Source organism: Sceloporus undulatus, chromosome 2, assembly GCF_019175285.1.
Source record: "Sceloporus undulatus isolate JIND9_A2432 ecotype Alabama chromosome 2, SceUnd_v1.1, whole genome shotgun sequence".
NCBI lineage: Eukaryota > Metazoa > Chordata > Lepidosauria > Squamata > Phrynosomatidae > Sceloporus > Sceloporus undulatus.
In genome coordinates this window covers 136,266,014-136,288,727 of record NC_056523.1, presented here as the reverse complement: position 1 = coordinate 136,288,727, position 22,714 = coordinate 136,266,014, and the positions used below count along the sequence as shown (strand labels likewise).

Here is a 22,714-nt window from a genome sequence, read left to right as displayed (position 1 = left end):
AGAAAACAAACTTGCTCCCTCACATGTGTTAGATACCATTTGTATATTAACTGGAGGGACCCCTCTTTTGTCAGTACGGATCTTGATTTATATGGGTGGGAGGTCCATATGCTTTGCCATATGGCTTTGGAGATATTTAAATTTAGGTCCGATTGCTACATTAACTTGGCCGATTGATTTTTGCCATAAACAGATTGCACTAAATTTTTGTATATAATGGCTGCCCCTCCCATGCAGTTCTGCCCCTTGTGCATGCATAATATTTCATAAAAGGTCATAGGATGAGGGTAGTTCCCTTGCAACATCACATTCTTTGCAAAGGATAACATCTGTGATATCTGCATCCAATTGTGGTTGACATGTCTCAGGCTATCTGTCAGAGTTTCTATGCTTTTTATTAAAAGAATGTTTTAACAAGAAATTTTAAAATTTAAAATTAAAAAAACCCTGACACCTTTCTTTTCTCCTCCCACTGAGCCTTGCCCCACTCACGCTATCTCCTCTGCTGAGCTCCAGCATTTTAAAGGGACTAAGATGAAGCACCAAAAGCTGCTTTCTGCTCAAAAGCAGCTTTTGGGGAACAGTGGTGTCACCCCCCTTAGGTTGTCGCCTGGTATGGTGCACACCTCCTGCACCCTCTAGTTATGCCCATGGGTCTACTCTTACTGGTACTCTTATGCCTGCTTTAGAACTGCAAATGAAAAACAAGTGATTTTATGTGGTACCCTCTGCTGAAAAAGTAAACTCCCTCTGCCACATGTATTGCTAGCTTACTATCTAAAGAAACTTGAATTGGCAGGATATCTCCAAAATCTGTCTTGAGCTTAAAATATGCACTGCATCTTAACTTTGTTTTCTGGATCCTGAGACTGGGGTTTTACACCAGTGAAGCTACTAGAATTAATCTCAAGCCAATACTAGAACACAATGCAAGGTTGCTGCTCTGGTCATGCAGACAATTAAACTTTGCCTGTGTTTCTGTGCCCTCAATTTTTCTCAGATTTGTAGATGACTTTGTTTTGCAGGGGGACTTTCCATCTTCTCATGCTGTTGGGAAGGGGTTTGAGGATAAGCTCTCCTCTACAACAGAGACGTGCAAGGGAGAAGGGGCCCCTGCAGGGAGAAACTTTTACAAAACCACTTTCTGGGCATTGAAACGGCTCTATTCAACTTTGAAGAATACCAGCATGGAGATGGTCACCTAGCAACCTGGAGCAATGTGGCACAGCTTGGATTCCAGAGTGGGAGAAACAATAATTCCTTGCTACCCTACTGAGAATTGAAAGCCTGAAGATCTTCTCCTGAGAGGAGAGAGAGAACACAAAGATGGGAAAAACTTTTATGAGAGAATCATCTTTATTGAATTGATGGCAAATGCAACATGGTGCCAAACCCCCCACTCCAGAGTATGAAAGAGAAAGGCAAAGGTTTACAGTTAGTTATTGTTCTTCTCCTGGGAGAATCAAATGCTCAGTTGACTCCAGCAGAGCAACACTGCTGCAGAGCTGGAGGAAAAGAGGAATAAAATAAATTTGCATCGCTATATGTTTACTTCCCCAAACGTTCCTTAGGCTGCTGTTTCTTGAGCATCAAATGGCTTCTTCAATGACTAGTTCTCCCAGTTCTTGCACACTTAATATATGCTATCAGTTTCTTTAGCACTTTTCTACAACCCATCCTCTGCTGGTATTTTGGCCTACAAATTTCAGGATTCAGGAATAGTACCACTCTTCTAGTTTGATCATACCTCACCTGGAATACTGTATCCAGCTCTGGGCAGCACAGTTCAAAAAGGATGCTGACAAACTGGAGTGTGTCCAGAGGAGGGCAACCAAAATGGTGAAGGGCCTGGAGAAATGGCTTAGGAAGCTGGGCATGTTGAGCCTGGAGAAGAGAAGGTTAAGAGGTGATGTGATAGCCCTGTTTAAATATTTGAAAGGATGTCATGTTGAGGATGGAGCTCGTTTTCTGCAGCTTCAGAAAATAGGATCCAGAACAATGGATTCAAATTACAGGAAAAGAGATTTCAACTCAACATTAGGAGGAACTTCCTGACAGTAAGGGCTGTTTGTCAGTGGAACATACTCCCTTGTATGTGTGTGTAGTGGAGTCTTCTTCTTTGGTGGTATTTAAACAGATACTCTGACTTTTTTCCTCTGCAACTATCTAGAGAAGCAAGAGAGAGAGGGGAGAGAGAAGCCACAGCACCAGTTCCTCCAAGGTTCAGGCATCATTTTGAAACCAAGTACTGAAGATCTCTCTTACAGGGAGAACAAACAAGCTGGGTGCAACAGCCCAAATGAATTATGGTTTATCATGTTATGCAAACTGGGTCAAGGTATCCCAGGCCTTCCAGGCTTGCATCTTCCAGAACCATGATATCCTGTGAAGATTAAGATCTGCCGCATATTTCACTCAGTCCACAAGGCCTCCTCTTGTTTCTATCTTTTCTCTAGATGAATGCAAATTTCTAGGGGCTACTGGAGTCCAGTTCTTTAGAGGTCCAGATGAAGCTGTAGTGACTAAAAGTGCACATACTAAAGGCATTACTTTTCATTTTATTTATTATCATTAGCATGGCTTTTAAAAAGTGTAATGCATTTCCTAGATTATGCAGAACTTTTGGAAATCTTGGTTGATACAAAATGTAGATAAGATGCACATCTTTTGCAGGAATAAATTCTTCTCTTCTGGGGCAAACAAAAGTCAAAAGGGATCATTATTGAATTTCACCTAATGAAATATTTTCACTCTGATTCTCAGGATAATAATGACAGTAGGATCCCATTAGCTTTTACTATTAAATGACAAAGGCATTAACTTGATTAGAGGCAACATTCAGTCCAACTGATCATAGTGTGCAATTGCTTCCCACAGGTAGGTCCTGAAGTTTGTTTAAGTTACAATGGCATTGTTCTTCCCCCATTACCTTTTTTTTAAAAGCCATCAGACACATAAGTGCTGGAATTCCATTGGAGCACCATGTTGTGTGTCTTCAAGTCATTTCTGATTTATGGCAACCCTAAAGCGAATATCATGGAAGTTTCTTGGCAAGATTTGTTGCCAGGGTGTGTGTGTGTGTGTGTGTGTGTGTGTGTGCCAGTGCTTTCATTTGAGAGTGAGACAGTGTGGCTTGCCTAAGGTCACAATCTGTTGTTGTTGTGTGTCCTACAAGTATAAAGATATACAACTGCTTGCACTCTCTCCAAGGCTGGGCAGTCAGTTCTAGTGCAGCCAGTTATTCTGCAACCATGCACACCCCAAAACTCCCTTCTGTTTGGGGGCTAGAAAGCTGATTCAGCAGCATTGTACAATGACATAGACAATAAAACTATGGGCACCCATTGTGCACCCAGTTGTGCAACTGTGGGATCCAGCATATAACACTGCCATACCCTCCAACATTTCACAGATGAAAACTGGGACATGTGTAGCCAAGCTACAGTGGAGTGTGGTCAAGATGGCAAATGTTTTTAATGAAGAGGAAGAAATGAGGCTTGTATCCCTATAGTGGGGAGCTGATCTGAACTCCAAGTGGCTGAGAACTAACTTGGGATTCTACAGGAAACCCTGTGGAAGCTAAGATGAGAAACAAGAATCTATTGGTGTATTTACATTGTGAACAGTGGCGTTCGCATCCCTGGTGTCACCAGGTGCAGAAGGGCACACTCAGCCCTCTTCATCATGGTGGCAGAGGCCTCCTTGTAAGGAGGCTTCCACTGCTGCAGCAAAGCCAGGAGGGGAGAACTTGTCCCTGTCCTTTGCTGTAGTGAGGGAGGCCTCCTCATGAAGGCTCCACAACCATGGTGAAATCTTCTCAAAGCCTCTGCCAATGACAAAGCTGAGAAGGGCACACTCAGCCCTCCTCAACTTGCAGTGAGAGGAGGGTCCGACCAGGTGTCACTCCTCTTCTGGGTTGTCATCCAGTGTGGGCTGCACCCCCCTTAGTGACACCACTGATTGTGAACCTCATCTAGTACTTGGGACAGAACTTGGAAGGTTACTTTTAAAGGCAATTAGTTACATTTATAATATGTGAGGTTCAAATAAATGTTAGGATTATATTGTAAAAGAGCAATTAAGTTGCTTCCCTGTTCCTCAGAAATACTGTTACTTAATTTTAAACAGTTTGAATCCCACAGGCTGCTGCCTTGTGGTGTTGAACACACTTACCTCTTGTTCAACTCATTCTCTCCACAAGAGAACATGGAGCAGCAGCATGAACTACCATGTAATATACTTCCCTTACCATTTAGTGAAGCCACATTTCCAAAACTATACAAATTACAGTTACACCTGGAGAAGATATAAATCATATCTTCTTATGTTATAATGGTAATGTAATATAGTTATACATTGACAGTGATTGTTGTTGTGTGCCTTCAAGTTGTTTTTAGTTTATGGTGACCCTAAAGCAAACCCATCATGGAGTTTTCTAGGTTGAGAGTGTGTGACTTGCCAAAAGTCCCTCAGTGGGTTTTCATGGCCGAGCGGGCAAAAGAACTAACTGGGAGTAACCATCCATTCATAACTCAGTATTTTCAAACTCTGTGTATATGTGTAAACATATGCTAGATCACAGAAATGCTGTCAATCTCCAGTGATTTCTTTCTAGGAAAACAGAACTCTGGGTAAGAGCTTGAAATTTTCAACAGGTTGGATGTCAAGAGCATACATGTAGTAATTCCTTAGCCATGAAGCTGGTAAGTGGATACCAAATAGGCATCCCCTGTTCTCTTTGTGTGGTGCTTTGTGAGATTTAATGGTCTACAATAGCCCAGTTGCTCAAGTTTTCACACCAGCAATAATCTTACTTCAGCTGAATGAGTGGACAAATTAGGGACAAATGGACAAAATAAAATCAAACAGACATAGCACTGATATATCTTCCCTGCCAAATGAAATTCTATCATTGCTGCTGCTTCTGCTATTACTACTACAGAAAGAGAAGGTGTGTGGGTGTATTTGTGTTTGTAAGGACAATGGCTCAGAGGCCTATTATACACAACGCATGTTTTCTCTATACACAGTTCAAACTATAGGAACTCAGGTTGTTGCAGAGGGAAGGATCTTTGTCCAAGGCTTTGGAAAGGCCAGCTAAAGAGTTAGGACTTTAATAATTGATCTAACAGTATGACTCAGCTCATTTAAATCAAGCGGGTTTCAGAAAATAATTACTGTATATACTCATGCATAAGTCTAGGAATTTAGGTCAAAACATTGACCAAAGAAACCTGAGTCAACTTTTCCATGAGTCAATGTAAGTACTCTATCCTAACTCTTATTTTAAAAAAGGAACCATCCCCTGGTGACAAGCAATAATATAATCGGTCCTGAAAGCACCAAGCCCTTTTACTCTCTCATCCATCCCTTCTTAAGAGTAAGCACAAAGAGTTATGTCTGCTGGAATTTTGTATGTTCTTTGAAATTGTTTTGCTTTGCTTCATCCTTTAGATCCTTTGCTATATGCCCCTATGTTTTATCCTTGACTTATCCACAGGTCATAGCAAAATCCATAATTTTGGCCCCGAATACAGTAATCCCAGCAATCAAGTTAAGCTTGCAAAATCCTTCTGTATTTTATCCTGTATGCCAACAGTGCATACAATGGGTTGGATGTTCTTGCAGGAATTAATTCTACAAATGTGAAGTCTTTAGGACCAAGGAGTCTTTCTGCATAAATAAAAATATGGCTTGAATCCAAATAAGACCCCTGTTTCCAAGGTTTCTGTTCTGGGGGCAGTCAGTGCTCGGTCTCTTGTCAGGATCTCTGGTAGAGTTTCATGATATTTTCATCGTGAAGCTTTTTCCATACCCTTTGTTCCAGATTAAAGTCATGATTGGTGTAGAAGATCAAGCGCTTCCACTGCTTATCGTAATAGTGATCAGAATACTTTTGGTAGCCTTCTGTGATGTACCCATATGCACTTACCTGAGGAAGGCAAAGAGACATAATTAGGAAAAGTTTGCATTGGCTTCAGAAAAGGAATGCTGAAAAGAAGTAAATTGGGCAAACTGGAGAGGGGATTTAGATGGGGAGTGGAAACAAAGTCTCACCCTTCCCAGAGCACTCCCTTCTCAGTTTTCACAGCAGCCAGCTCCAGCATGATTGGGTATACTTTGGGGCTTTTAACTTTAAAAGTACAGTGAGCCCTTGTTATCTGCTAAGGTTTGCTTCCAGGACCCCCATAGTTACCAAAATCCATGGATGCTCAAGCCTATTAGATACAATGGCATAGTAAAACGGGGTCCTTTATATAAAATAGCAAAATCAAGGTTTGCTTTTTGGAATTTATACTTTTTTATTTTTGTATTTTCAAGCCATGGATGCTTAAATCCATGGATAAAATTCCATGGATAAGGAGGGCCAACTGTAACTTAACAAATTGCAGTAGCTTATTAAATTATGACACGTGCTATTGGCACACTTAACTGGACTTAAATCATGGGGTTAGGAACTTGTGGGACATATATTTGCCATTAGGGAAAAAAATGTCATATCTAGACTAAGATACAGAGCATATCAGAAGATATACAATATTTCTTTAGTCTGCATAGTTCAACTTGACTGAATATTTTTATTTTGCAAAGAGTAGCTGTTGAGTTTTCAATCAGTGAGGGAAAGAATAAAATAACAGTTTGTAAGAAGTAAGAAATAGGCATGTACAACAGCTAGGGAGAAAGGTGCTGGAGGTTATAAAATGGGAAAGAAACATCCAGCGAGGATGCTTATTTCTACCATCCATTTTGCTTCAGGCAGAATAGTGATACCAAAGAACGAAAGTACCCTTAAGAGGAAGCGGTAGCTGACCCAGCAGTTTCCTGTTGGACAAATGTTTCTCTTTATCCACTTAGTTCAGGGGTGGGGAATCTTTGGCATTCCAGATGTTTTGAACTTTTCTGTTGTGTGCCTTCAAGCCATTTCTGGCTTATGGCAGCCCTAAGGCAAACCTAGAATAAGTGTTTCTTGGCAAGATTTGTTCAGAAGGGATTTGACTTTGCCTTCCTTTGAGGCTAAGAGAGTACAGCTTGCCCAAGGTTGCCCAGTAGGTTTCTATGGCTGAGCAGGGATTCAAACCTTAGTCTCCAGAGATAGTCAGACATTCAAACACCACACTGGCTCTCTATTTTGAACAACAATTCCACAATCTCTCACCATTGGCCATGCTGGATGGGACTGGTAGGAGTTGCAGGTCAATACATCTGGAGGGCCAGAACCTCCTTGCCCCTCTTGCGGCATTCTTGTGGCTAAGACTACCAGCTTTATGTCCTGTTTAGTGTCACAGAGCCCTTACCTGGTCACACAGATGAAGTGCAGTTAGCAAAAGGAGGGCACCTGTTGTGGGCCTATAGATCCGCCAGTAGGGTTTGTCTAGTGTTTTGGACCTTAAAAACCTACAATAAGATATTTAAAAGGTTGCATTTTTTAAAACAACACACTTCACAAGTTTATCAATAGAATACAACAGTCTCGGACACATGAAAAAGAAAAGAAAAACCACAACAACCCCAAAATTCAGAAATCACATCCAGCTTTGAGGCAAAAACATACAGTAAGTATGACCAATGGAAACAAGAGCAACCACACAAGATATACAACATATACATTTATTTTGCTTAAAATGTTTTCTTCCAAAAAAAATCTCTCTATGGTCAGGGAGGCTTAGGAGTAGACAAGCTGTGTGGCATTTATTTACACAGAAGAAACCCAGATCTCAAGATGAATGACACTGTTAAAATATGGATACCCAAATATCAGTTCTATTCAACTTTGTCTGATCCTCATGCTGCCTAACACAACCATAACAATTTTCCTGCATGGGGGGAAATTTTTAAATTCTTCTTTTCAGTTTAAAATATTAATACAAATCCACTGAATCCCATTGGACTCTCTTAAATGTGTCGTTTAGACATCTTCATAGAACTCTTCCACCACATCTACTACTAGGATACAGTCGATATCGGAGAAACAGTAGTTGCATTATGAGGCTCAAGCCAAAGTATCCAGGTTCTTTGGTAAATGCAAAAAACAATGAGTGTTGGAAGTTTCACATAGCAATAGCTCAGTTCAGTTTATGCCAAATGAAATTTATGACCCTTTATGGTACCAAGACAGTTTTCTTGTTTTTGTTGCAACAGGTTCATGTTGCTAATCCCTTGAAAAATAGTGTTCTATGAAATGGGTTCTACATGCACATTGCAAAACTTTAACTTCCTACAGTAGTGAGAATTGGGGAGGGGCAGGACTTTGCAGTTGAAAACTGGTAGTATGCTTAACTCAATCTGTGCCTATAAATTTCCGCCTTGTGAACATTCCTCCCCTCGGCCCCACCTCTGCCCAAGTAAGCTTCTCTCTGCTTTCAGCGTTTCTTAAGAAAAATTATGTTCAGGTATAAAACGTTCAGGTTAAACATGCCAAGGAAAAATACTAAGTGAACCCCCTTTGCTCCTCTGCAAGTATCCCCTGGAACATCATTGACTTCAAAATGAAACATCCTGTTTTTCTATGTAATGTTTACTTTCGCCCTCATGTGGCCACAATTCTTTACAACAAGAACGGCAAACCTCTGGCTCCTTGTCTGTAGCCTTACTAGGTTCTTTGGGGTCCTTGGTCCTCATAGCCTCCCATCATCACAGCATATAATTCAGCCATTTTCAGAAGCCAGAAACCATGAATGGAAGACTGACATAATTACAATCCTATCCATTGTTCCAGTGGACTCAGCCTATCATTTCAGATGTTCTTGCTTTGAGAGACAAGCTTGCCCATGTCTCTCAAGGTGAGGCGGACATGAGGCAGGCTTTGCAGCACGGCCACTGAGAGGAGATCCTCTTTTAACATCACCTCCTCTTTTGGGGCCCTTTCGCTCTACAGAGTTATGATTCCACTTGAACTACCATGGAAGCATCATATGGAATCCTGGGATTTTAATTTGAGGGAGGAGTACTTAGAATTCTCAAGGAGGGAGCTTCTCTGGTGCTTCTGACCAAAGGTCAGACACCAAGAAACTACAGGATATTGTCACTGCAGCTACAGGGGAATCATAATTATATAACGGTGTGACTATAAAAGGTCCCTAGTTCTCATGTTGTTTCTTTGCTGGGAAATATACTCAAAGAATTAGAGGATATACAATGGGATCTCCACATTCACTGGGATTAGGGATGCAGGACCCCCATGAAAGTAGAAAAAGTGCAACTGGAAGTGGACCATATTGGAAATCCATTGGGAGTTGACCATAGTATTATGCTGGAACAGGGTGACCAGAGGTCTTCCTTTTCCTAGACATGTCCTACATTTCAACCTTATGCCTGGGGGTCTGGGCAGGATTTCAAAATGTATTCTTTTTTGAGCCATAAAATCTGTCCATGTGTCATCTCGTGTCTCAGTAGGCAAGCAAAAAGTAGCTCAATAGAATTACTACTGCCACCGCTGCTGCAGTGAGCTTGTTAGTTTTTGCCAAGCGATAAACATCACTAAAATGTTTAGCCTGCAATACATCCTAATAACTACAGGAAAACTGTTGAGTCTCATGATCCCAGGGTATAGGGAGAGGAGAAGGCATGAGAAGACTGTCACTGACCATGTGGTGGTTTTATTTATATTTGTGGATGTGTTTTCTAATAGAGGCATGGAAAGGAAAGGAGGATGTGGGTTGTTGAAGCAGATTCAGTCTAGGGTTTGATGTTAGTAAAGTTCAATTTAAGCATTTGTTTTGCTCAGAGTTGTATATTGCAAGCCAACAAGGCATTTTAACATAGATAGGTTCATCAGAAAAATATGGTTGAGTATATAATGAAATACAGTATATGTAATATAGCCATAAACAGATCATGTGAAACAAATTTATATTTATATTACCATTTCTAGCTTTTCTTTGGTAATGCCCTACATTTTTCTTAAATAGCCCACATTTTGCAGTGCCTTGGCCTTTGTGGTTATGACATCTGATCACCCTGTGCTGGAGGACATACAAATGCTTAGAGAAATGTTCTCTCTAGGAACCTCGAGATCCACCAGTGCAACCTCTGGTGAAAGTTAGCCACAGAGTTGCAATGGAGAGATTCCTAGAGAGAACATATTAATCAAATATGCAAATAATCAAATCTGCAAAAGTCAAACCTGCAGATGTGGAGGGCTGACTGTATACTTCAGAAACATTTGAAGTGGATGATGGTGGATATTAAGAAAAGATGTTTGAGAAACCTATCAAACAGATTTAATCAGCATTGTTTGCTGTGGCCCTGCCACATCAGGTATCAGGAATCTGGGTCTTCGAACCCATTTAAGGTTTTTATTTACATCCTAGATCTGAAGGTAAGCTGAGAGCAGTAGCTATTTAGTGAATTGTTTCTTCCCATTAGGTTCCTCTGCAAATGATAGTCTTTTACGCTGTGGTAAAAGAGACCGCAATGAATCAATTGGTTTCTAAGATGATACAACATTTGCCTACTGCTGCCTGTAGCACAACTGACAAAAACAAGAATTAAGATTTTGAGAGACTGAGAAGATGTGTTCTCTATAGCATTTGACATAAGATGAAATGGTTACACAGCTGTTTTGCCAAACTTCCACCTCACAACTCACCCTCATTTATTGTGCTACTGCAAGGCTGCCAGAAGTGGGTTTTGCATGTAGGCCTGGGGTAAAACAAGTTTATGTTTACTTTCCAACATGACAGATTGCTGGCAGTGACATGTCCCGCCATCTTCATTCTCTCTAAACTAGTAGTGAGAAGCTTTTGGTTCTCCAGGTGTTTGGGACTGCTACACCCAAATGCCCCACCCAGCATGGTACTTGGTAAAAGACTGGCCCTTATTACATGTGAGACTGGAACTCCAACTCAGAGCCAATTCGAAGTAAAGGGGAAGCAGAGTCAATCCAAGGCAATTCACCTGATGAATTATCACATGTGAAGAATGAAATTGTGGTGATTCCTGAATCAAAGCGGAGCGAGTACACATTAAATTATCACAGCAGTACATACCATGCAGATTCAACAATTCAAATTGGTACCCTTGCACATGCTCAGTGGGTCTCTGAATGCATTGTGAACCTTTGCATTTCCGGGCTGAAGAAGGGAGCCACTTCTTGGTTCCAGTTTCACGTGAATGCTAGCTTCACGTGAATGCTAGGGAATGTCACCTATGCCTACACGTCCTCTGCTTCATACAAATGTGTCACCTATCTCTAAATGCCCTCTACTTCATCCGAATGTATCACTGGAAAAATTATTATTACTATTATTACTATTATTATTATTATTTTGCAGTGAAATAAATTATTATTATTATTAATAATAATAATAATAATTCCTTAATAACAATAATAATATTAATAAAAAACTTTCACTGCAAAATAATCAGTATAGAACTTGTTTTACTTGGAAGTAAATCCTTTGGATCTGATGGAGACCCATTTTGGAGGAGTGCAGAAATAATCTGTTTTCCCTTATTCTCCATGCTCCCTAAAATACCACCTCCTTGAATCCAATCCACTCTCCTTCCCTTTGTAAAAGTTGCCTTCTCTTAGGTTGCATCCACATTGGGGAAATAATCCGGTTTGACTCCACTTTAACTGTCCTGGCTCAGTGCTATGGAAGTCTGAGAACTGTAGTGTTGTGAGACATTGAGCCTTCTCTGCCAGAGAGCTCTGGTGCCTCAGCAAACCAATAACTTGTTGTTGTTGTTATTTAAAAAATAAATTATTATTATTTAAAAATAAATTATCATTTTAAAAATAATAAATTATTATTAGTAGTAATAGTAGTAGTAGTAGTAATTATTATTATTATTATTATTATTATTATTATTATTATTGAAATATTATGCAGCCTCTGTTCTTGAAGGAGCACCAGAAGCAACATGGGGCAAACAAATTGCAGCGCAGCATCATGGGAAATGTGGGGACCCTTGGGGGGGGGTGTACCAGGATGGAAGCAAAGTTGCATTCCACACCAGACCAATTCAGATTGAAATCGAAGTGAACTTGGAAACAATTTTTGTGAATTCACTTGTTACCAAATTCACAAAAATCAGGAGGCACTTTGGATTGACTGTGGATCTGCCTTGGAACGACCCCCCATAGAAAGCAACCATGTGAGATAATACATCACATTTTAACGTGAATTTGCATGGTTGGACCCGCAGTGGCTTCAGTTCAGAGCTGCAAAACCCTCTGTGTGATAAGGGCCATTATTCAAATTATTGTGTGAATCAGCTGGATTGCCAAAGGTCTAAATCTTCTTCATTACACCATTTTATGCACATTGCCTATTGCAAGCAGTCTTAGTATGATGATAACAGAAGCATCTCTTCTGACCCCAAATTGTGGGCCGTGAAGCCAGGTCTCACAGAAAGAATAGCTAGGGAGCATAGAATTTGCCTGCACTTCAACATTTACCACCATATCACTGTGTGGACATACTACACCACACTGTGAGACAATGAGATTTACCTAAGCTTTCTGGCACATGTAAATGCCTACTCTCACAAATTAGGGGCAATGCTGGGAAAGATGGGGGGGAGTAGAAATAGAGGAAGGCTGCATGCTAGATGGATGGACTCTATTAAGGAGGTCATGGGTATGAATTTGCAGGAATTAAGTAGAGCAGTGGAGGACAGGGAGTCTTGGAGATGTCTCATCCACAGAGATGCCATGGATTGAGATCAACTCGAGGGCAATAAACAACAAATAGTGTAGACACACATGGACTAGATGCATTTCTATTTGTGTGGAAAGATTCTGAGTGGCAAAAAATGTGTATGAAACCTCTGCTGCAGTTAAAACTGCAATAGCAAAATTGAAGAAATATTATCCTATCACCTAATATGAGCTATAGAAGAAAATTCCTTTTTGAAGTTGTAGGTCTACAGCCACTAAAATTTACTTTTTCCTGCTGATTACATGGGTCATTGGGCGGCCTTTGAAGATTCATGGTCAGGAGAGCAAGCAGTTCTTTGCCCCTGGGAAATGCATTTCTACCAAAATAGTCTTATCCTTTGTTCCACCTGTCAACCATAACAGAACTTCCCAAGGGAGCTTGGCAGAATGGGAGCTAAGACGATGCCCAGGTGTGTGTTGCTTTTATTTTCCTTTCCTGAACATTTGAGGGGGGTGGGAAGCATTTCTTCTTCACCAGTTTACTGAGTAGCTGTCCATGACCGAGGGACAAGGAAGGAAGGAAGGAAAAGGGGATTTTCTGCTGTAGAACTATGTTGAACTGGACACTGAAAGACCTGAAGCAGGATTGCTCTCTCTTTCACTCTCTACCATCAAATCCCCAACTTCATTTTATTTTTTAGTTTTTCTGAAATCTGTGAGATATTTGTACTAGAAAATAAAGGAGCAGGTGGGGTTGGGTAGCATAGCCAGTATGGATTATACTCATAGAATATTCATCCTCATTGACCCTTTCTTTATCATTGCTTTGGAATAATGTCAGACCTTCTGTGACCCACAATTCATTTAGATTAGTTTTTGCCTCTTCTGTCATATAATTATTTAACTTCTCTATACCACCCTTCAGTCCTAAAAGGTGCCCTGGGATATTATATATTCCCAGTGGTGTATAAATTGATCTAGAAGTAAAGTGGAAGCCAATTAAAGTGATATAAATTCAGCTCTTTTCCCCCCGTTTTATTTGTGTGTGGAGCACATACTGTTTAATTTAGACTGGGGGAGGGTTTCCTTTTTGAAGGCCTGAAAGCCAGGATATAAATATTTGCATAGTTTTTTTTATTTAAAAAAAAATGGCCCAGTAGTGACTACAGTTCACTACTATAATTTGATAGCAACTACTGCTCAGCTCTGGACCCCATTGTCATCCAGGGAATGCTCATAAATAAACTGACTGGAAATGTTTCGTGAACTAATTAATACAACAAAAATGACAGTTTGCTAAAATCCTTTTGTCCATGCTAAGAATGTCATTTGAACCAGGAAAAATAATATTTTGTTTGTTGGCTAATTATATGAGCTAATATTTCAAACAGTAGAGTACTGATCAGTATGCTAGCACTTCTTGTGAGTCCTAGCAGCCACTTAGGCAGCCCCACAAGGAGAAAGAGGCTGCACATTTACAGGCTGCAAACATTAAGTATCTGTCCTCCTGAAAAATGTTGCTAAACAATCAGAACCCTGCTGTATAAACCCCAAGAGATTAAGAAGAAGAGGCACTTCTCAATCTGGCAATATATTAAACATAACAATAAGTATTTCTTAGCTTTAAGTTGCTACATTCAACGGGTCCTTGTGATTCAGAAACTGTGCAGAAGTAGTAGTTATGGAAGGCACAACTTCTCCCTTTGTTGCAGTGATCTGGACGGAGAAGCTGTGTCCCCCAAACACTGGCACAAATACCAGGGTGAGAAGACATTCTACTTTTCTACAACATGCCCTACATTTTGTCCAGGAAAAATTCCAGAATGTCCTCCACTTTGAGCATAACTAAGAAGCCCCCTCAGTAGCACCAAGTTTGCTGTTTGTCTACTTGGCAGCCTATCCTTGCTGTACATGGGGGGATAGGATGGTTCCTTTTAATTAAAGTACTTTTCTCCTAGAAGCAACAGCAGACAAGACTCATATCTAGAGCTCAGGGCACATTTGTTTCTCGGAGGGGAAAACGTATTAGGCAATGGACCAATGCAATGCAAATGTTGACAGGCTTCTATTCTTAAATTCAGCAAAATGGACAAATGAAAATTGATAATTTAAATATAGATTTAGTCAAGGCTTTGTTGTTGGTAACATACAATTGTAAGTGTTTTCTGATGGAGATGTAGAAAGGAAGGGAGGATCTGGCTTGTTGAAGCAGAGCGGTGGCACCAAGAGAAGATTCAGTCTAGGGTTTGTTGTTAGTAAAGTTCAGTTTATGCATTTGTTTTGCTCAGACTTCTATGAGTATATTGCAAGCCAACAAGGCATTTTGATGAAGAAAAATACAGTTGAATACATAGTAAAATGCAGTATATGTAATATAGCTGTAAATACACCATATGAGATGAATTTATATTAGTGTTTTTAGCTTTTATTTTGTAATGTTCTACATTCTTCTTGACTGTCCTACATTTTGCAGTGCCTTGTCTTCCTCTGTGATTATGATATCTGGTCATTCTGATAATTACTAAGGCCTTGGAGTCCTGTCATGTCATACTGCCTTTCCCACCCTGGCGCTTTCCAGAGGTGTTGGAATACAATATACAGTAAAAGGGCTTCCTTTGTGGCTCCTTTCAAACTGTGGAAGGAATTTATCACCCTGGGGCTAATTTTGGCATGAAAGAGAGATTAAAGCACATTTAAAGAATCCCACAAATAAAGCAAAAATGGCTAGTAATTGTGCAAATGATTATTACACACAATTGTACAAATAAAGTGATATCAGAAATGCATCGTAAATGAAATCCTGAAAGTAAAAGGATGCACGTTAATAGTTTTTTGTGGGTTCTTTTGTGGGTTTCGCCAGCATCTGTGGCTGGCATCTTCAGAGAATGCTTGCCTGGAATGCTTGCCTCTTTTGCAGGCCAGCATTCTCTGAAGATGCCAGCCACAGATGCTGGCGAAACATCAGGAAGAAACCCTTCTAGAACATGGCCACATAGCCCAAAAAACCCACAAAAAACTATGGATGTTGGCCATGAAAGCCTTTGTTAATGCTTCTTTGCGACCACTTTAATGGCAGATTTTGTGTGAAATCGTTTTGTGTAATTATGTGATTTTCCTGGGATATTCATGAGATAAACTCCTGATCTCCTTCATGTGAACTCTGAAGTCTCTCCCACCTAAGACCCACATCATGAGACCAGGCACCACTCTCCTTGTGCCATTAAAATACTTTTATGTTATTTTTTTAGGTAGGTGTTTATTATTATTGTTGTTGTTGTTGTTTTCTTAAATCCCACCTTTCTCCCTATTAACCAGTTGTTGCTGAAGAGTCTTTTAATGGGGATACTGCAGTTTTATTCGTATTGTTATGTATTAAATACTTTTGATTTGTTTTAAATTAGTGTTGCTTTTAATAGGATAGTTAATTGTTTTTAAAACACTGTTATTATAACAATTGTTCTTAGCTGTATTTTGTTTTATTCTGTGCTGAACAGGTGCCTTGGGTTCCATGTTGGGGAAACAGATATCAATAACTGACCGCCCTCCCCCCCCCCACATTCTCTTGGTCCCTCTCACACAGATATTAGCGTGGTCAATGACAATCCTGCACATTTGAAGTCAGCATGGTGTAGTGATTTGACTAGGACTCTGGAGAATAGGGTTTGGATCCCTGCTCTGCTATGGAAACCCACTGGGTGAGCTTGGGCATGTCACACTCTCTCAGCCTCAGAGGAAGGCAAAGTCAAACATTACTTCAAACAAATCTTGCCCAGAATACCCCATGATAGGTTTGCCTTAGGATCTGCTGTATGTTGGAAACACAACAACAAATTCCAGAATGCTTCTAATGTTTGAAGATAATATTCATACTATTGGCAATTACCTGTTTTTCATGTATCTGGTAAAATCTGGATGAATCACAAAGTATTTATCCAGGTTGAAATTGTTACTGAATACATCCCGAGGCCTTGGCCTAGGAAAGGAAACAAAAGCACCTTTAGGTAAAACTTATGAAATTTACATCCAAACTGACTTGCCAAGCAAGTTATGCTGTGGGTGAAGGCAGGTGCTATTATTTAACACATAGTACTGAAAGAACAGGAGACCTAAACTAGAGGCACCAGATTTTATCAGATTTTGAAAGCTAAGCAGGGTCATCCCTGGATAGAACTTGGATGGGAGATCACCACCACTAGGTGCTGTAGGCTATACTTCAGAGGAAGGAACTGGCAAAACCACCTCAGAATATTCCTTGTCTAAGAAAACCCTATGAAATCCATGGGGTTGCCATAAGTTGATAGGTGATTTGAAGGCACACATACTTGCACTGAAGAACAGAATGCCCAAGCACTGTACCACCATAAGCATGATTGTTTTAAAAAGTTCCCAGGATGCTAGGGGACAATGCTGCACATCTTCCACCAATGGAAGGGGTGGGAAGATAATTCTAAGCAATACTGACTTGTACTTAGGGTCTCATTAGCTAGAGGTGTCCATAGCATAGGTGGATTGTCACAAAGCCTTCTGTGAAAAGAAGACTAAAGAGCGGAAGCTTAAGAAGTGTGGTTCTGAAAAGGGCTCAAAAAGTAGATCATTTCTCACCCGTAGTAGTCCAAAAATCCCTTCCTGACTTTCACATTCAGTAGAAGAGCTTTCAGCCATTCGTAATCTCTTGCCCCTTCCAGGAAATGAAGGTACTTGATCTCCTAGGAAACATGCCACACATATGCTGGTAGGGGGCATAACAGATGGAACATAAGCATTGCCAGATCACATGTAATGACTGGGTAGGATTGGGCACACTTTTCTGTTGGCCAGCCCAAATCTGTATTCTGCTGTAGGCCTCATTCTGGATCATTTATTTAAGTGATGGAAGGCCAACCTCAGCTTTTCTGTACAACCAGAGGCAAAACGATGGGGAGGGGATGAATACACCATAAAATTTAGGTTGGTGATTTAAGGATATGGAGGTAGTCCAGGCTATACTAAATCAATATAAAACCAGGTACTTTTGTTTCTGACTACACTGACCCAGGGCTACAGTGACTGTTCTGTGTCATAAAAAATTTACTGGCACTAAAACTGCTACTGTTGCCAAGCCCAATGTCATAGATCATTAATCCTCACAGCATGAGGAACTACTGCTTAGATTTTGAGCAACAGTTCCTCAAGCTGTGAGCATTAATGCCTAGAAACTATGGCTGAGATAATCACTCAGAGCAGCCAATACTATTTCTGTATCAATTCACTGCTTAGGGCTGCCAGATTGAAAACTGGAGACAGGACTTGTATCTTTAATGATTGTGTAGAAGAGGGAATTTCAGTAGGTGGTACTTGTCTTGCAACTGGTAGCAAGCAACACCTGCTGAAATTCCCTCCTCTACACAACCATTAAAGATACAGGCACCCCCTCCAGTTTTCACTCTGGCAATTCTATAGTGACTCTGTATTATCTTTTTAGTTAATGACACCCATCATTCTTGGGGATTTGTACTATGTTGGTACTCTAAGGGTCAAAGTGGATGAAGTACTATGAAAAAGTGGATCTGCAATCAGATCTCCCATGGGGAGGGGGGTTATAAGCTGCAAGGGAGATTAGTGCTGTGGAGTTGGTGGTAGCACATTTTCTAACACTCTCCTCATCGGTGAGACTGTCTACATGTTTTAAATACTCATTATATTAGAATGCCATTTGGAGGAATTGGGGCTTTTCTGAGGAGAAGGGGTGAACTCCTCAAACTCTGTAGAAAAAGGAATTATAGGTTTTAATGGAGTATCCGTGAGGACATTCATTATCATTACCATCCACTTTCTATTTGCATGATTGCGTATTTTTGCATGGCTGCTTATTTTTAGCATGGATTTGCATGGCTGCATATTTTTGGCAGAGGGAGGGTGGACAGATGCACATTTGTATAGGAAAGTGAAGACAGTTAAGCATCAATGTGAATATGTGAAAATCTGTAGCAATTTGAATAATACACTTACGTGTCGACTAGCCCCAAATTGCTCCCTAAAGCTGTTATTTGGCCCATAGGGAAGAAACATATGAACCTTGAACACAGTATGTCCCTTACCTTTCCCATAGGGATCTTCTTGAATCCACGATTCTGCAGCGATGCAAGAGAAGCCATTATGGAGTAGGCTGTGAATCCATAGAAGGATGTTCTTGTTCCCACGTCTTTCTCATAGCCCTCGATCACGGCCCCACTCACTCTGGCCCAAGAAATCACATTGAATTGCAAAGTTAGCGGCGGGGGGGGGGGGGGGGGAGGAAACCGCACCCACCCCAGAAGTGTGTCATGAAACTGAATGACAAATTCAGCTAGCATGTAGTGGAACCAAGTGATGGAATCTGATTTCATGACACTTTTCTGGGATGGATGATTTTCACTGGCTGCTGTAAAATTATTGATTCAAGGTTGGACTTTGGTACATTTCTAGAGGAGAAAGGTTCCAGGAGTTAAAGGTATGAATGGTTCTGTTTTCTAGAAACTAGAACAATTAAATTTCAGCCAGAATCACAGCCTTCCTACAGATGTTGAAAAAGGAAATGTAATGAATATGCGTTAGAATTTGTCATTTGGTGAATATTCAAAATAAAAGTAGAAATAAAATGTATGGAAACTGTGGAAATCCTCCCAACAGGTTCAGTAAAAATATTGTTGCTAACAACTTTAGCTCTGAAGGGGAGAGAAAAAAAAGTGTTTGGTCAATTCAGCCTCTGCCTAGTATCTGAAAAAAAAAAAAAAATTAAATCTTATATTTGAAGCTTGATATTTCCCTCCAGGTTAAACGATTAAACTAAACTTCCCCCCTGCTATCAGGCATTGTGCTCCAAGACAGTTTTCTGCTGTTGAGATGGGGTGCTAATTATTGTTTTATCCTCTATTGGTGATGTTTTTGTAGGTTAGAAACTGTTTTTTTCTTACAGTTTTATGCTGATCAGATTTTGTGAGGTTTTTAAAATAGATCTGTTAATGTTTTAACAGTGCAGTTGCTAAGCTGCCTTGTACTGTCTTTAAGAAAGCTAGGCTAAAATAAACCTTTATTTTTAGGCTATACAGCATTTGGCTAAATGCATAAATAGAGGAGAGAGATCAATATAAAAGAGAGAAGTTCCTCTTACCGGAACACATAATCATGGGAGTCAATCTCCTTGCCCATTCTAGAGTTGTTCAAGATTCCTCCATTCCCTACGACAGCACAGGTGGTACATCGGGAAGTCTTGCTACTGCTGTTGTGGGCCAAGAGAATTTGGTGATAAGGCTTAGGAGGAAGCATGGTTATGACTTCTTTCACCACTGAGAAGACAAATGTTATTTGTTATTAATGTCTGGCAAGTAAAACCGAAGTTGAATTCAGAGAGAAACTGAATAGAACTAAAATACAGGAACAAAATTCAGCCCAAACACACTTGTCTTGAAGATGGGTCATGAAGGTTCACCAATGCTTAATGTTTGTAGTCTTCCATAATATTGTCTGGATCTAGAATTGCTGCTTCCCAAAGAAAGCCAGCATGAAGTTTGGGTGTTGGGCTAAGACTCTGGAGACCAAGGTTTGAATTCCCACTGTGCTATGGAAACCCAATAGGTGACTCTGGTCAAGTCACACTCTCTCAGCCCCAGAGTGAGGCAAAGGCAACCCTCCTCAGAACAAAGCTTATTAAAAACACCTTGTGATAGCTTAGCCTTAGGGCATAACCCATAAAGTCCTATACAGCTTAGGTCCAGATTATTTGAAAGACCATATCTCCCCGTGTGAACCTGCAAGGGCCCTAGGATCTGCAGGGGAAGGCTTTCACTCAGCCCCACCACCATCATAGGCTCACTTATCTGTGGGGTGGCAAAAAGCATGAAGAAATGGATCCTAGGGCAAATAAAGCCTGAACTCTTCACAGAAGATAAAATGACCAAACTTCAGCCATATCAGGAGATGCAATGTCTCACTAGAAAACATAATGATACTTAGGACCTTATCACACGAGTTTTTTTAGCTCAGAACTAGGGTGAGTTCGAATTGAGTGATGCAAATTCACATTAGAACGTTCATGTATTTTCACACCTGGTAGCTTTCAATGGGAGCCCCTTCCGTGGGGCTTCCGAACTGAATCCAGCTGGCTCCTCATTTTGGCGAGTGCGCTAAATAAGTGGATTGATGAGATTCGCATTGATGGTCAGTTCGAACTCACTGCAGATTGGTCTGGTGTGGAATACCAATCTGCTGATGCTCTTGAACATCATTGCAAGACCCCCAGGTTGCAAATCTCCCATGATGCCCTGCTGGCATTTTGCCTCATTTGCTTCCGGTGGCCCTTTCTGCTTTCAGGGCAACCGGGGCTCCATTGGAGCTCTCTCCTTCCCTCCCTGCCTCTCTCTCTCTCACACACACACACACACACTCACATATATAAATACACATCAGTCAGGTCAGGGGGTGATGGAATAGATTGCTGGGGCCAGGATTGGGAGGCAGAAGCAGTCAGGGGGTGATGGGACAGGTTGCTGGGGCCAGGATTGGGAGGCAGAGGCAGTCAGGAGGTGATGGGATAGGTCGCTGGAGCCAGGATCGGGAGGCAGAGGCAGTCAGGGGGTGATGGGATAGGACGCTGGGGCCAGGATCGGGAGGCAGAGGCAGTCAGGGGGTGATGGGATAGGTCGCTGGGGCCAGGACTGGGAGGCAGAGGCAGTCAGGGGGTGATGGGACAGGTCGCTGGGGCCAGGATCGGGAGGAAGAGGCAGTCAGGAGGTGATGGGACAGGTGTCAGGGTGAAGGAAGGAGCACATTGGGGTATAGGAGGATGCAGGGGATGATGTGACAAGAGGATAGATATAGAAATATGTTGCTGAAATAGATGAGGGGAATGACAAGAGCATAGATATAGATGTGGATGAAAGGGAAGGGGGTTCTCACACGGAGGACCCTTTGAATTTGGCTGCCAGGGATGGGAGAATAGAAGGGAGGAAGAAAGGTGCAGCTGTCATTCCCGTGAAAGTGGTGGGGAAATAGGTGTCATTCCCGTTCAAGTGGAGGGGAAATAGAAGGGAGGAAGAAAGGTGCAGCTGTCATTCCCATGAAAGTAGAGCCAGGCTCCCATCTTCACCCCGGAAGTGCAAAGGTTCAGGATGCTTTCAGGGCCCCACTGAGCATGTGCAAGGGTCCCAATTCGAATTGTTGAATCCCCCTGATATTCACCGGTGTGGAAATACAATGTGCACTCATTCCGCTTTGCCTGAATCTGCATCACGTGACTTCCTTGGATTCGATTCCCCCTCAGTTCGGAAGGGCAACGGAACAGCAACCAGGTGTGATAAAACAGCCACGTTATAACGTCAATTCGGATCACTCAATTCGCACTCACCCCTGATCTTAGCTCCAATAACCTCAGTGTGATAAGGTCCTTAGTGAAGTAAGAGGCAGTAGGAAAAGAGACAGACCCTGTTGCAGGTGGATTGACACAGTCACAGCATAAATTACAATCCTAAACAGTCTTCCTAGATTACTGGGCCTTCTCACACTACACAGTTATAGCACTAGAATTTCACTTTAACAGCCATGGTTCTGTCCTATGGAATACTTGAATTTGTAATTTGGTCACAGGTAGGGTTGCCATAACCCGGCTGCAACTGGGATTTTCCTGGTTTTGGCGGCACCGTCCCCCTCCCGTCACGGGTGCCGCCAAAAACCGGGACAACCCCGGTTGCAGACGGGTTGCAGCGGTCTGCGGGGCCTTGCTGCCCTCCTCCTCCTCCTCCGCGCATGGCTGCGCGGAGGAGGTGGAGGAAGAGGAGGGCAGTGAGGCCTGGGGTGGAGGAAGCAAAGGTAGAGACGGCACCTCCCCGCACATCCGCGTCACCTTCTCCTGCCTCCCCACACGGCCACACCACCTACCTCCTCTTCCTCCACCCCCTCTGCCCCAGGCCATGCAGTGAATGGAGGAGGGGGAGAAGAAGAAGGAGGAGGTGGAGGAGGAGGAGGAGGGGTAGGAGGAAGAGGAGAAGGAGGAGGAGGAGAAAAAGGAGGAGAAGGAGGAGGTGGAGGAGGAGGGGTAGAAGGAGGAGGAGGAAAAGGAGGAGGGGGAGGAGGTGATTGAGTGAGTGAGTGAGTGGC

At 41.7% G+C, this 22,714-nt stretch overlaps 1 protein-coding gene across 1 annotated transcript in view; it reads right to left on the bottom strand.

The window, feature by feature from the left end:
* Window positions 1-5,529: 5,529 nt before the first annotated feature.
* Window positions 5,530-22,714, bottom strand: part of ST6GALNAC1 (ST6 N-acetylgalactosaminide alpha-2,6-sialyltransferase 1) — a 36,549-nt gene continuing 19,364 nt past the window's right edge. Inside the window, exons 4-9 of the mRNA XM_042454291.1 lie at window positions 19,734-19,908; window positions 18,682-18,820; window positions 17,207-17,310; window positions 16,488-16,577; window positions 7,296-7,395; window positions 5,530-5,932 (exon numbers count right to left, since the gene is read on the bottom strand). Of these exons, the coding sequence (XP_042310225.1) occupies window positions 5,762-5,932; window positions 7,296-7,395; window positions 16,488-16,577; window positions 17,207-17,310; window positions 18,682-18,820; window positions 19,734-19,908 (779 nt within the window). The 3' untranslated portion in view covers window positions 5,530-5,761. The remainder of the gene's footprint in view (window positions 5,933-7,295; window positions 7,396-16,487; window positions 16,578-17,206; window positions 17,311-18,681; window positions 18,821-19,733; window positions 19,909-22,714) is intronic.